This window comes from Choristoneura fumiferana, chromosome Z (genome assembly GCF_025370935.1).
Source record: "Choristoneura fumiferana chromosome Z, NRCan_CFum_1, whole genome shotgun sequence".
Classification (NCBI taxonomy): Eukaryota; Metazoa; Arthropoda; class Insecta; order Lepidoptera; family Tortricidae; genus Choristoneura; species Choristoneura fumiferana.
In genome coordinates this window covers 44576816-44593067 of record NC_133472.1, presented here as the reverse complement: position 1 = coordinate 44593067, position 16252 = coordinate 44576816, and the positions used below count along the sequence as shown (strand labels likewise).

The 16252-nt window shown below is 38.8% G+C and overlaps 2 protein-coding genes across 3 annotated transcripts in view; one reads left to right on the top strand and one right to left on the bottom strand.

Moving 5' to 3' along the window:
- The window catches only part of LOC141437899 (dipeptidase 1-like), a 292943-nt gene that overhangs the window by 99376 nt on the left and 177315 nt on the right, over positions 1-16252 (bottom strand). The window lies entirely within an intron of this gene.
- The window catches only part of LOC141437926 (uncharacterized), a 49214-nt gene continuing 33104 nt past the window's right edge, over positions 143-16252 (top strand). Inside the window, exons 1-7 of one of the 2 annotated variants that reach the window (XM_074101521.1) lie at positions 143-380; positions 746-929; positions 8577-8696; positions 9631-9905; positions 11053-11224; positions 12963-13061; positions 13278-13358. In XM_074101521.1, the coding sequence (XP_073957622.1) occupies positions 218-380; positions 746-929; positions 8577-8696; positions 9631-9905; positions 11053-11224; positions 12963-13061; positions 13278-13347 (1083 nt within the window). In that variant the 5' untranslated portion in view covers positions 143-217 and the 3' untranslated portion in view covers positions 13348-13358. Of the gene's footprint in view, positions 381-745; positions 930-8576; positions 8697-9630; positions 9906-11052; positions 11225-12962; positions 13062-13277; positions 13359-16252 lie in introns of those variants that run through there. The other variant, XM_074101528.1, reaches the window with a different exon arrangement.

Below are 16252 nucleotides of genomic sequence, written 5' to 3'. Positions count from 1 at the left end.
ACAAAATGGCGCTGAACTTTCAATGGGACCATTTTAAAATCATGCCAACCGATATGTTTTGATTGTGTATAAAAAATCCAAATACCGTCCATCCAGATCAAAACAGTCAAAAAAACATAGTTCAAAAATCCTGTCACTTTGACATCGCTCAACACAATTTGCTAACATTCCAACACTAGGAATTGTAAAGGACATAAAATAGTATATTATTCAAGAAATGTCGTCGGATAAACCGGCTGTGATAATAGATAACGGAAGCTTCTCCATAAAAGCTGGGTTTGCCTGCGATAACCATCCGGTGGCTATGTTCAGGACGGCTGTGGGACGACCTAATTATTTGCATGGCTCTTATGGTAAAGAGCCATATGATGTGTTTATTGGTAAGGGCCTACGCTTGCTGACGCGGTTTGAACGGCGCGGGTGGACGTCTGTTGAACAATAGTATGAGCAACGCTAACTGGGCGCGTCGCGTGCATAGGATTGTATGTACCTGTACCCGCGCCAGCGAAGTTTTTCTAAAATGATTCATTCCTCAACTGCTTCATATGAACAACCGATTTTTTTTATGAAACTGTTTGTAAACTGTTCAGGATATTATTTATAACAAGAGCATAAAACGTGCTGTTTTACCCGAGACGTTTATACACTTGAGCCGCCCGGCGAGGAATGACATACAGTCGAGGGTATATTATGCAGCAAAACAAACGCTGATTTTTAATATTGTTCTTCAACTCTGCTCTCAAAGGTGATGAAGCGTTCGCCCGAGCTGAGGACCTGGAGATCAGTCTCCCCGTGGTGAACGGGCGGGTGGTCCACTGGGACAACATGGAGCGGATCCTGCATCACATACTGTACAAGGAGCTGAAGGTAGCTCCTGAAGACAGGGCTATCATGCTGGCTTGTGCTTGTACTACTCCACTAAGCGAAAAGTCAGTACAGTAGAACTATGCGTGAAATAGTAGATTGATAACCAAGTGTGGAAAGTGACTCATTTTACCCGAGATATTTCTGGCTATTTATATAAAACTGGAGGTTGAACGCCAAACGAAGAAGTTTGACCTTTGTTACTTATTTATATATTCCATCTCTTTCTTTCACATTTCAAGAATGACTTCCATCTCTTTCTTAACCTAACTAAAGAAAGATACGGAATATTATTCGTGACATAATAAAAGTCAAATTTCTTGTTTCAAACGGATGTTCGGCGTTCAACCTCCAGTGTTGTAGGTATATAAGCTCCTTGGTCACGACTTGTATCTATCTAGATGGCCAGGCCGAAACGTGAAAAAAAAGCGTCACTGACGTAACTCGACTCCGTGGCTAATCGTAAAATTAAAAAAAATAATACTAGAGATGAAAACGCAATTTTCCACCCGGCTATCTATCCATGAACATTAAACTTTCTGAACAGGAGAGATGAAAAGTAAATGACCTGTTGTATGCAGTAGTGCACAGAATCGATATGGAGGTTGAGTCACTTTTGTACAAGCTTTTATTTAGTTTCACCTGTCCCGTTGTCTGTCTGTAATCAAATCTTGCAAGTTAAATTCGACCAACTTCCAGTAGTTGGATTGACTTGAAATTTAGTATACTTATGTGAATTACGTGACAATACAATAAGCAGGTAGTGACATCCTGGTAGTCCGGCCAGGATCGTCTCCACTGGAACTCTTCAACGGTTAATGGCATCGACTTGAAATTTGGTATGCAAATGTAGTTTGGGTGACAATACAAGTACAGTTAACAAAAAGCACAGTCAGCAGAAAAAAGCTTGTATTAAAAATGAAATTTATCAAAAACTTATCTAATTTCGAACGTCAATTTGTTTATACGGGCACGTTACTACTATTTATATACAAAAGGTCCTTAACTTAAGTTTTTCACCTACCTATACCCTATACCACTTCTAGCATCTAATAATTTTAAGCGAGAAATTTATTCTATATTAACCTACCTATAAACAAATTACTTTAAATGTTTGTTCATGCAGCTCCTGCACCTCCACATTGCAAGATCATACAAATCACACAAACCCCAACACACTACGTATACCGACGCGTTTCGAACTCAACCAAAGTTCATCCTCAGAGCAACACAACCGTTCACCATGCTATCAGATGGAAAAATCATTTCATTGATATGGAGCTCCACAAAGTAACGTCTGATTCAATATTTTCTTCTATACACTTTTATATATTTCGGGGATCTGACAGTTCTTCGGGCTGTGCTTCTTTTTGTTCAGTAGTGGATGTTTTACGGCTAAGGCTACGTTTCCACCAGAGATGTGCGAGGATGTGATTCGAAAAAGCTGTTTTTCAAACTGTGACCACACCAGAAAGCGAATCGCTATCGTTATAGGAGGGTACGCATTTTGTTGCAGGTATGAACTAAAACGTTTAGAAACTACCACCACATGAAAGGTATTTCATTGTAATAAGTTTTATATCAGCTAAATAGTATAAAGATAAAGAATATTCGATTTGTTATTCTATGAAATGAATACCTAAATAATGATTTTTATTTGTAACAAAAATCAATGATACAATTTTTTTCAAAGTAAGTGTTCCATGTATTGATTATTCTATGAAACAATAATATGAGAAAATAAATCCGTAAAACGAAATTCTATTAAAATGTTGTCTGCGAAACAACGTACAACCACTTAAGGTGTGCTTTAAATGATTTTTTTAAATTTTTTAGCTGATGATGATAATTCCGCACGGAACACATTTCACCTGAACAGTAATTCGGCATAATCTCAACTTACAAACCACTCACACTTAATTACCCCCAATTTCGCCCAAAAACCCTCCATTAGATTGGGACCTTGACAAACTTGTGTCCGACAGCAACCACAAGCCTCTTCACTGGGGCAAGGTTCTATATCCCCTGTTAACACACTCAAAAGTAAACCTTACCTTCACGGTGCTAGGTGTAGTTTGGAACGCTGTAAAATTGTTACGGGAAACTTTGTTAAATTGAGTGACTGAGCTATTAATTACATTCATTTGGGACACTCTGATTCCAGAGGAGTCATATCTCTATATCAGCAACAAACTCTGTTTTTCTACACCGGTATGTACGTACCGTTAGCAAGACAAATGTGCGTTTTTGTTATAAACAATTTTGCTAAGCGGAATGCGATATTAGTAGAAAAAATAACTGGCTTAAAGAAAATTAAAAAAAATATATAACCTAACCTAACCGACCAAAAAAGTATTTTTATTTCAAAGTTCAATATCTCCGAAACGACTGCACCGATTATAATGAAACCTAGCTAAGAGTCACCTAAAGGAAACTCGCTTTCACATAAAAAAAACTGAATCGAAATCGGCCCATGAGTTTGAGAGCTATGATGCCACAGACAGAGAGATAGAGATTAGTTTCAAACTTATAACTACCTCCTTTTTAACCTCCGACGTAAAAAGAGGGGTGTTAATGACGACCGGATGGCCAAGTGGTTAGAGAACCTGACTACGAAGCTTGAGGTCCCAGGTTCGATTCCCGGCCGGGGCAGATATTTGTATGATTAATACCAATGTTTGTTCTTGGGTCTTGGATGTTTAATATGTATTTAAGCATGTCTTTATCTATATAAGTATGTTCATCCGTTGCCTAGTTTGGGAGAGGGGAGCTTTGCTTAGTTTGGGATTAGGTCAATTGTGTCAAGTGTCCCATGATATATTTATTTATTTACTAGAGTTTACCCGCGGCTTCGCACGCGTAATCTATTCGATCTGGTAGTTAGGTACCATTAGCCAAATAAGTGGTCTATCAATTTTTAAACAAGTTCCTATCAAATGAATATGTCGCTAAAGTCGAACTTTCAAGTTGACAGACACGTCTATTGGCATTATTGTTTTGTGACATGCAAACGATTATCAACTTTAGGATGGTAGACCACATATTTGGCTGATGGTTCAATTGAAATTCCGTGATTTTACAAAAAATCCCTAAAAATTTCCAAAATTTATATCAAGTATTGACCCGGATAACTCACGTCTTAAATCGAGTTTAGACCGACGTGACATTTATATCGTGGTTAATTAAAAAAAAAACAGATTGAGGTTGTGTTAAGAATAACTCTCCAAAATGTCATGATTCTAAGCCCAGCGGTTGTTATTTCGAGATTTTATCCCTATCTCGTGGTAATACCGGGATAAAAGTATTCTTTGTTTAATCCAGGTTATAAACTAACATTTTGGCAAATTACATCCGAATCCGTCCAGACGTTTCAGCGTGAAGAAGTAACAAACATACTCACTCACAAACTTTCACATTTATAATATTAGTAGGATTTAATTTTGACCCCAATCTGTCTGTCTATTCGCTCGAACCACTACTTTACTCATTGACTGCAATACAAAACGACAAATATTGTATAGCAGTAATATGTGTCTGTTTAATTTATATAACAATAGATGTCGCTGTACGGAAAATTATACCACCCTGAATCGCGCTGACGAGATTTTTCCTGACTAGTATATATAGGGTGTCAAATTGAAATACATTGTCACTCGTCGAGCAACCGTTGTTTGATTTACATCAAGGACAGCGATTGAACAAATATTCCGCCGAACAAAATTTAATTTTGTGTTACATTAGGTATAATATTTGATATTCACTGGCTTATCTAGATCTAACATATTATCATGGGGGTCGGGTGAATACGGGTTTGAGGGTCATATTAAAATTGTTTCTAGGGTCGGGTACGTTGATGATTACTGATAACGTTTGCGAATATATCACTGAGTTGTGTTATTGAATGTATTTGATAAAAGGTCACGGATAATTTAGGAATGTATTTTTACGAATCGATCGAATCCGAAATACCACATTGCGCTCTAAAACTCATTTATTATTATTTATTTATATCATTTTTTTTATACGACTGGATGGCAAACAAGCAAGTGGGTCTCCTGATGGTAAGAGATCACCACCACCCATAAACATCTGCAACACCGGGGGTCTTTCAGACGTGTTGCCAACCTAGAGGCCTAAGATGGGATACCTCACGTGTCAGTAATTTCACCGGTTGTCTTACTCTCCACGCCGAAACACAACAGTGCAAGCACTGCTACTTCACGGCAGGATTAGCAAGCGAGAAGGTGGTAGCAATCCGGGCGGACCTTGCACAAGGTCCTACCACCTGCAAAAATATCTGCCGGATGCACCCTCAAAAAAGGGCGTACACAGCCATATGGTGGGTGCCGCTCCACGGCCACCAACGGCAAGGCAGGCCGAGGCGTAGAGAGACGACCTGGACGCAGAACTGAGCGAGTGGCCGAATGTGGCTCTGGATAGAGAGACGTGGAGGTCAAGAAGGGAGGCCTTTGACCAGCAGTTGGACCCACGTATAGGCTATTAAAAAAAAGTGTGTTTACGATGCTGACGGTATACACTTGGCGTAGATTAGTTTAGTTCGTGGTAAAAAGTAGCCTATGTCACTCTCTGACTAATAAAATATCTCTATGCTAAAAATCGCGTCGATCCGTCGCTCTGTTTCGACGTGAAAGACGGACAAACATACAGACACACAAACATACAAACACACTTTCGCATTTATAATATTAGTATGGATATCAAAAACGGGACTCGAGTTGACGAGTAGATTTGACTCGTGACCACGGCCCCTGCAATATCGTCGAAACGCCGAGGTAAATATTACGTGTGTCGTGATAAGTCCCGCTTATGGTATTAATGAGTGAAAATCACGGTAGTTTAAAACATTATAGCTATGAACTAAAAAAAAGTTCTTTGCTCACCCGCGACCTTGTGATAGCTAAGTTTATAGCTATGCGTGTTCATGTAGTTCCTCCACCTCGACACTGACGCGTTTCGAACTCAACCAGAACTCATCTTCAGAGATCACAACCGTACACAATGCTACCAGATGTTAGACTAACAAACCACAACAAATGTTCTCATTTGTCTCTGCAACTCCCTAACTACTAAGTATCCACCTATATTTTTTCTGCCCCTTGATGCAGTTAAGAAATCGATACTTCTAAGTCAACACTACAAAAAACAGTCATAAAAAGGGTGTTCCTAAATTTCCATAGCCAAAGAACCTATAGAGTACTTCCGCTTTGTCCTAGAAACTTGTGCTATGAATGTAGCCCCTAAAGCTCATTCAAACAGATAAGTCTGAAGAAAGCCTTATTTTTATGTGTACATTTTGCATCATAGACGCCCACATTGTACGGAACCCTCAGTGGGCGAGTCCGCGTTGTACTTAACCAGTTAGGTTCAAGCTCTCTTAAGTCTTCAAGCAATACAATTTTTTCTTTTTCTCTCCCACATCTGATCCCTTGGTCTTAGACATACTTGGAGATGAACAAAAATAGGGCAAGTGCGAGTCGAATTCAGACAGTAAGGGTTCTGTGCGAAAAAATCTATGAGGAACTAAAATCAGACACGTTTAATGTCTGATTTATTAATATTTTGGTACTATCTGTGAGAACGCGCTTTTGCTCAAAGTCCATTTTTTATTTAACGCGCTTTTTGTATAAGATACGTAGGTATTTGTAAGCCGTGGTGGCCTAGTGGTTTGACCTATCGCCTCTCAAGCAGAGGGTCGTGGGTTCGAACCCCGGTTCGCACCTCTGAGTTTTTCGAAATTCATGTGCGGAATTACATTTGAAATTTACCACGAGCTTTGCGGTGAAGGAAAACATCGTGAGGAAACCTGCACAAACCTGCGAAGCGATTCAATGGTGCGTGCGAAGTTCCCAATCCGTACTGGGCCCGCGTGGGAACTATGGCCCAAGCCCTCTTGTTCTGAGAGGAGGCCTGTGCCCAGCAGTGGGACGTATATAGGCTGGGATGATGATGATGACGTAGGTATTTATATAAGGTTAAAAAGTGAAACATAGACTAAATACGTTTACAGATAAAAGGAAAAATAAACAACCAAGTCGTATCCGACCTAAATCTAGACCTAAAAAAGCCGGGTGACACGTGACAAGTTTAGTAAAGCTTGTGTACAGTCACCAGCACAATAAATGTCACGCATATCTGATACGACTCTATTTTTAAGACTGGCAGGATGTGTCAGATATTTTTGCAAGCTCCGCTGTGACTGTACCTACCTACAGTCAAGTGAAAAAAAAGTACTTATTCAAGATTTCAAAAATATGTACTTACCACAGACTCTTACTAGTATTCTGACGACTTGAATAGATACATATTTTGCACTTAACTGTTTAGGTAGTGTCATTCAAAATGACGCGTGCCGTGGTTCTTATTAAAATGTCATTAATACCTAATTTTGACAAAATCACGCGTCTTCGTGGATGGCACTAGGTATACATTACCGACATATACCATCCTAAGATATACCTAACCGGGTTGCTCACTACTGTGGGCGCAAAGGTTTTGAGCTGTTAAGGAACCCTAAACACGAAATGAGTTTAAAAGTCTGCAATTAGACGGATTGCATTGTTCTAGCTGCACGCTGTAGTGTCCTTTGAATAGTCTATTAACTTTAAGACGGGATTTAATACTCCGCGGTTTTCCTTTCGGAAAAAGTATAGTAAGCAAAAAACCGGCCGAATTCCGTACCATTATCTATACAACATCAAGTTTGTTGTATGGGAGCCCACCTTAATTATTTATTTTATTCTCTTTTAGTGTTTGTTGTTATAGCGGCCACAATAATCCATAATCTGTGAAAAATTCAAGTGTCTGTACGACTCAATAGATAGAACCCTGTGACGGACGGACAGACAGACAGATAGACAGCGGAGTCTCAGTAATAGGGTTCCGTTGGCACCCTTTGGGTACGGAGCCTTGATAATGAAATTTATAACAGAAACCTATAAGCTTTAACTTGCCTTTAGCTTTTAACTTGCCTTGTTTGTTGTTGGGACAAACCTTGCAAGTTCATTTTGACCCAGTTCCGCTGGTCGGATCAACTTGGAATAAATTTGTTAAGTATTTATGAGTACATAATTTAAGTTGGGTGATAAAGTAAACACAGTCAACTTAACTTAACTTAGATTTTGATAAAACATGTCTTAGAACCATAGCTAGAAACCCTGTTTTCAAATAAAAAAAAACCGCATTCAAATCGGTTCACCCGTTTAAGAGCTACGGTGCCACAGACAGACACACACAGACACACATAGCGGTCAAACTTATAACACCCCTCTTTTTGGGTCGGGGGTTGAAAAAGTACAGTCAGCAAAAAAGGCAGAAACTTATTTAACCCTATAGGTAATATGTGTGAATCAAAAGTTTTTTTTTTTTTTTTTTTTTTTTTTATTCTATTGGATGGCAAACGAGCAAGTGGGTCTCCTGATGGTAAGAGATCACCACCGCCCATAGACACCTGCAACACCAGAGGGATTGCAGATGCGTTGCCAACCTAGAGGCCTAAGATGGGATACCTCAAGTGCCAGTAACTTCACCGGCCTCACTGTTATAAACTTCGGTAAACTGACTAGGTAGCCCAACCCACAACACCAAGTACATAAATGCGGCTTTATCCCCTTCTCCTTCCTTCCCCATAGAACGCCACAATGAACGACAACCCGCCGTTTATATCCACCAATTCCCTTGACATTCTTTTGCAGGTTGAAATTCTGTGAAGTTATCTTTGAGACATTAAATGCGCCTGCATTTTGCGTGCAACCTCAAGGGGTCCTGGCTCTGTATGGGAGCGGGTCCACTACAGGGATCAGTGTCGACCTCGGGTAGGTACTTTAAGATCCATAAAAGCGCACATCTACACCACGCAGGTGGTCGGGAAACATTAACGTGTGGCACATATTTTAACAGGTTCTTTAAGAATCTTTTAAGGTTTCTATATAAATGTGTTGAATACGAGTAAGTGAATATTTTCGGAAATAATTGCTCCAAAAAGTTGCAAAATTGTATCCCCCCTTATCCTCCTCCTCTTATCCTTATCCAAAGTCAAAGTCAAAATATCTTTATTCAATTTAGGCTATAACAAGCACTTATGAATGTCAAAAGAAAACGACCACTGGTTCGGAAAAACCTCTGTTGAGAAGAATCCGGCAAGAAACTCAACCCAATCCTTAACCCAATATGCCCAGTAGGTCGTTTTTGTCCCGTAAAATAGGTATCAGCTAACGCGCGATTTTGCAAAAAAATTGCTTATTTGTGACGACTGTGCTAAAGAAGAAATCGGAGACCAAGAATAGTTCTGGGCATATATGGGTTAACCGTAGCGTACCTATGTTAAAAAAATAAGAAAAAAAACTAATAAATAATAAAACTTAATGCCAAAATTGTTTTCAAAATGATCAGGTATACCGTTTTTGAGTTATTCTGGGAAAACTGCGCTGTTTTCTTCAACCAAAAGTATTACTACGGAAATATGCTATTTTGTTGGCAATTTTTCTATAACTACTGACATGCTTTGAATTTTGAGTTGAACTCTATATTTATTAACAAAATAAGAACGTTGACAGGCAACTAGAGTTGCCAAAAGCATGTGAGTGGCTATGAGTATCCCCCCCCCCCACACCTTGCTTCCTCTTTTTAGTAACGGCTACGCAACACGATCCGCAAACATCATCCGACGTTCTTGGCCGGTTTTTCTATTTGACTATAAGTACTGAGTATTTAAAAAAAAACATTCGACAACATGTTCTTTCCGACCAGGTATGCTACAGCCGACATCTGTCCAGTATACGAAGGCGGTCTTTTAAGTTACGCCACTATGACCAACAACCTACCATCCAGCGCTATATCTGTATTTATAAAAGAAATGCTAGCGGAAAGGGGTATTCATGTCGCAGACGAAGTTCCTAATGATATAAGAGATAATAGGGTGTATATTACTAAGAATTCGGCCATGAGCAAGAAGAATTACTACGAGAAGTATGTGCTGCCGAGTGGTGAAGAGATCAATATTTGTAACGAAACTTTCATGTCTGGTGAGTACAATATAATAGAAATATTCTTTACTAGATGTTGCCTGCGACTTTGTCTCAAAAAACCAGTGGGGATTCCCCAGAACTCCCAATAATTATACGTGGGTTGGTATGAACGTTGGTGCCGAAAAGTTCTCATAATGGAGATCACGGATTGGCAGCCGCAGCGTTGGACGTCCACCAACAAAATGACCTGGTTAAAGCCGCGGGTTTACAGTGGATGCAAGCCGCTTCCAACCGAAGCAACTAGGAGTCTATGGGGGCCTATGTCCAACAATGGACGTCCTACGGCTGAGATGATGATGATATCGTGGTCTACATTGACGTTGCACTAAATACAACTGTGGCAAATATCATGACTAAACCCAGCATCCACACCGTTCAGTTTATTAGTTTGGCGATCGCGAGTCGGCCAGTCGGAGCTATTCGGAAGTAGTCCGGAGTGATTAAGCATGTTCAATTGCTCTCTCAAGATATTGTCACTGGATTGCTCTAAGTATAAGAGCAGAAAAGAGATGGGAATAATTCATTCTGATACGAGCTCAGGAAATAATTATTTTTAGTACTAAAAGTACTAAAAAGAAGAAAGGGGACATAATGAAAGGACACTCTTGATACGACACGACAATTTTTTCTTAAAGCTCCTGGAAGCAAAAGTAGAAGGAGACGAGGCAGAGGATGGCCAAGATAGACCTATTTTGATCAGATGAGAGAGAAAGTGGGCATCGTGTCGTATCAGGAAGTCAAACAGCTGAAGACCGTGCGTAGTGACTCCACCGACAACAGCGTGGCTCTTAAGTTTAAAAAGAATAGTACATTGTGTCTTAAGGGCGGTAAACAAGGAATTACGAACGAGAGTCTATTAGAAGCCCGAAGTCGAAGACTGAGGGCTTTAATGAATCGATGTTCGTAATTCTAGTAGAGCGACATACAATATTTTTCATCACATTTGCGAGTAAAATTGTATATTTGTAAAAGAAAAACCACGGGTTTCATGACAAGCACATTAAGGTCGAGGGTTTTATTTGCGTGGTTGCAACCAAGGTAGCCTGCATGTTTCGACACTGTTTACGAGCAAGTGTGATGAAAAAGTACATGTAATACACAGTTAGTTTGGGTTGCGTTTTGGTATAGATTTTGTGTTTTACAGGGGAGCTGCTTTTCCAACCAGACCTGGTCGCGCCGGAACGGACAGATATCATGTCGCTGCAGGGCGCGATAGTGACGGCTGCGTTGAAGTGCGACCCGGAGCTGAGAGATGATCTGTACAAGGCAGTCGTTCCTTGTGGAGGCATGTCCATGATACCAGGACTGGGCACTAGGTTGGTCATAGCATAGATTAGACTTTTGTCCTTGTTTTTTCTCGCGCTTATTATAAGTCTAGCAGTTGAATTTACATTCTGGGATTCTTCTGCTTTCTGAACGATAAAATCCTGAATCCTGTTATTAATAAGTGTCGACGTCGCGATGGATGTTTGGAGGCACAATTGACAAGATTTCATATTTCTAAGACTATAATTTGATTCGTTCTCTGTATTCTGTTTGGAAAGAGAAAACGCTGATATTTTTAAAATTTCGCTACAACTATTAATTAATTTATTCCAATTTTTTTAAGATGTGTTTATTCTAAAAGGGCATAACTCCAAAACTACGACACAATAGATCCATTACTTTTGTCTAGTCTCTTAAAAAAAAGATCACGTAAATCTGACGTAGACGTTGCATAGAGACAATATCAAAATTATGACAGCTCCTTTTTCTGGTGATAAAGGCAAAGGAAACATATCTATTCTGTTGTAGTTTTGGCAAATTCAGACATATTTTTTCAATTTTTTGTATTTTTTTTAATATGGAGAAATCAATTATAATAAATATTTTCCCATGTTCAGGAGGCAAAACTCTTTCGATTCCTGTAGTAATTAACAGATGTTAAAAAAATGAAATCTTGTCAATTGGACGTTGTTAGTGTTGTGTGTCGGTGTGATGGGGTGACAAACGCTCGCCATCAAACGTAGCAGTTTGGGGAGAATATATAATGTGTAGTACCTAAGTTGTAATTTGAATATATAAATAAATTAAAAAAAAATGACCAAGTGCGGGTAGTTCGTGATACGAGTGCCGGTACTATTAGAGATCAAATGCGGGTAGTTCCAAGGACTGGCGCTGCTAGGCAGACTTGACACCCCACACTTCAGTCTACTCCAAAGAGTATTAGTACCAATATAGAAAAAGAGTGGCAACTCTATGGTAAAATTAACAAGCGCTATCTGGTAGCTAGCTGAAGAACTAAATCTGACATAACACACACATGTACATGCACGCACACAACCAGATACACTGAAAAATCATCCGCGAAAGCCAGACAAGACAGCCAACATACAGCGAAAAGATGGCGGACAGACTGAATTTTTCAAGTCCACGTTTGACACATTTGATAATTTAGTGCTATCATTTCGTCGCCAGAGGCGCTGGCGTGTACGTGAAAAGGTGACGTTTTAAGTGTGCCCCCACTGGTCTACTCGTGACCACGGCCACTGCAATGTTGCCGAAACGTCGAGGAAAATATTACTCGTGTGTGTTAGCGTGATAAGTCCCGTTGGTGGTATTTTGATTATGAGTGAAAATCACGAAAGTTTAAAACGTTATAGCACTTAATAAAGCGCAAGTATAGTAGGTCTTTCGGACAAAGTCATTGTATTCTATTGTGCCCTCAACCGCATAATACTCAGTTTAAAATGAAGGGAAATATAAAATAAAATAGTTTATTGAAATAACGACAATATTTTCTACAGTAGAAAGTGCATTTTTAAATAAATACACGTTCGCAGATAATCTGCTTGTCTACGTCGTATTCAATTTGAAAAACATGACAATAAAGTTTTATTTAAATTGAACTATTTTATCATATATTTAATTTCATTTTAAACTGATTATTGTACGCTTGAGGACATAATAGAATACAATGGCCTTGTTGGACAGGTGGGATGTTACCGATATCGGGACAGCTCAAAAAATTCCTACTATACCTACTCCAAATCACAAGTTCATTGGTGTCCTCAGGTTGCAGCAGGACTTGGAAAAGATGACACAGAAGACGGTGAACGTGATGTCTTCTGACGAGGGCTACGCTGTGGCTTGGCTGGGGAGCTACTTTCGCTGGTATGTTACAACTTAAGTCTGCATTTCCATCAAAGGCGTGACTTCACGAACCAATAGAAATGCTTCATTTAACTATTTTCACACAGCACATGTCTGAACACAGCTGGGCGGAGCCCTTCTTGTTTTTGCTATCGAGTGTATAGTGAATTGGATGGTACGATATTTAATACGGTATTTGTATTGTAGTTGGTGAATATCTTAATCTTAATTTTGTAGGCATGTCCGGCACGCAGAAACTGTGGGTGTCGAAGAAGCAATACGAAGACTTCGGAATGAAAATAGTTAAAAACAAGTTCATGTAAATTTAATTCGAATATTATTATAATCTTATATTTTATGTCTGTCTATTCTATCTTTATCAGTAACCATCTAATTAAAAGTTGTACGGAATACTCGGCGTGTAAGTCCGACTTTAGAACCTAATCAACAGAATAATACTAGTTTTAGGGTTCTGTACCTCAAAAGGAAAAAAACAGAACTCTTAGGATTATTTTGTTGTCGTTCGTCCGTCTATATATCGAGACCCTTTATCTCGGGAACGCGTGGAGGTATCGACATATTATTATAACACAATCAATAAGAAAAGTCTGAATAATCATAATTTTTCATGTCTGACTGTCTATGTCAACAAACCCTGTAAAATGACCCACATGGCGTTCATTTTACTTAGGAGAGGGGGCTCTTCTAACACTGGTAACCTACCTATTCATAAATACCTACAGTATCCGCCCATAAAGATTGCTCATCGGTCTTTGGAAAGAGACTCGGCTAATTTCGGCTTCGTAGAGTCGCCACACTACTTATGTGGAGTTTGTCAGCCGTTATACAGGTGCAATAGAGTACGGACGCATTTAGATGAAAATATATAATAAAGAGTTGTTAAAACCCCCCAAAACTTTAAATTGCACCATGGTATCTTTAGGGAAAATAGGGAGCTATCCTTTTTCTAGTAGTTGCAACAGCTCTCTATAGATATCCGAAGTTTACATGCCATTAATTTGACGTAAACTTATTAAGTTCATAAAGGTGCAGTATTTATTGGATATAAAACGTCACTTTCTAAATACGATGATTGATGGACGGTCGCCAGTGTTCGGAAATCGTCGTGAACAGCCAATTGTCTTTTTCCGAAAACCGATGTGTAATCTTTATTGCCGGGTACTGTATAAAGTACGGAACCTTCGGTCGTTTTTTCTTTGATTTTGCGCATTTTCTCAGCCAACGCTTTCCTTAGCTGGTCTCTAGCCACCATGTGTCTCGAAGCTTACTGAATAATGCATGGTATAGGATCAGCAGGAAACCTAGGTTATATCTAGACTTTTAGAGTATGTTAGTATGTTTTAGGGCCTTTATACACTGCGTTTTTAACGCCTCCGGTTGTTTAACACCTGGCTTGCGATTTTGTGACCACAACATACAGACATAGTTACAAACGTTAGAAGTTAAATAAACGCCTCTAAAAACTTTATTCCTGTAAAATTTGAACCTGTACCCAACCCAGTTAATTTGTATTTTTACCCGACTGCGAAGAATGCTGATCCTATGTCCTCTTGTAACTACTCACAGCTGAACTGATTTTGATAAATGATACGTCATTGGATTCGTCTTGATAACGCGAGTGACACTGGGTATATGAAGTTCTTGGAAAATCAAAATGGCGGATTTTTGCGCCAAATAGTAAGCTTCCAAAAAATTATTTTATTCAAACCTATCGAGTGGGGTATCAAATGAAAGCTAATTCTAAAAATATGGGTTATAATTGTTTTAATCTACCATTTTCACAGAACTTTTAAAAAGTGTGAAATAAAACATTAAATTCAAAAATCAAAACCCGACTGCCTTAAAATACTGTATAGAATACAACAAGTGTAGTGGGCTAGAACTTTGTTAAGTATCTAACTTAAGGTTCAACAGTCGGGACCATTAAATCGTGACGCTCAATAATAATTCTTCCTTAATGGGTCCCGTCTGTTGAACTTTAAGTTAGCTACTTAACAAAGTTCTAGCCCACTAGACTTGTTTTATTCTATTTAGTATTTTTTAACGCAGTCGGTTTTTATTTTTTGAATTTTATTGTTTATCCCACTAATGTTATAAATACGAAAGTTTGTAAGTTCAAATCAAAATTCAAATGATTTATTCAGTAAATAGGCCGCAATGGGCACTTTTACACGTCATTTTATACTACAGCGCTTTTCGGAAAGACCATCATTGTCAAGAAGAACGCGCCGCAAGAAACTTGGCAGAAAGTCATTTTTTCATAAAAATTAATTACAAATAAAATACTTAAAAACTATATTATACAATTAAAGAAAAAAATACAAAAAATAATAATAAAAGAAATACAGGGATGTATGGGGTCCCTTAGTTACAATATAAACACTAACTATATCTAAACTATATCTACGTTCAGTGGAAGTGTAGAATGTTTCCACCGTCATATTTTTAATATAATAACAATAATTTAGTTCTGAAATATACATTTCAGGTCAGTAACCATTAATTTTGTATTTCGAAGGCAAGTTCACGTCTGCCGCCCCCAAAAGTCTGTTTGTTTGTTTATTTATTTGTTTGTTGTTATTTCAGCACGTCTAAATAGCTGAATCGATTTAGATGAAATTCGGTTATTCTACGCAGACAGAGTAACAGGCTAGTTATCTATATTTCTAATTTACTTTAATACTAACTTTTGCCCGTGGCTTCGTCCGCATGGAATTCGGTTAACGCGCGTTATTCCCTCGGGAGCTGTGCATCTTTCCGGGATAAAAAGTAGCCTATGTCACTCTCTGGCCCATAAACTATCTCTATGCCAAAAATCACGTCGATCCGTTGCTCCGTTACGGCACGAAAGATGTACAAACATACAAACACATACACACGCACATTTATAATTAGTATGTATCTAAAAAAATATTTTATTGTTTCTGTCTTTCCGAAAGCCTGGCTGAACATAAGTGACACGTAAAAAGCCCTTTACAACCTGATTGCAGAATAAATATTTTGATGTCAGATACCTTTTTAAATTGTATTCCAGCAATGCCGGCGCGGTTCGCTAGTTTACGTAAATGTTTGCCTAATACAGTAGAACTGGAATCGTGATTCCAGTAGACTCGTGAGTCTTATAGAGCCTTCGACCCCTTTAAAGTAATTTAACGCTGCGCAACAAATTCCCGCGCACCCAAAGCTTCCCC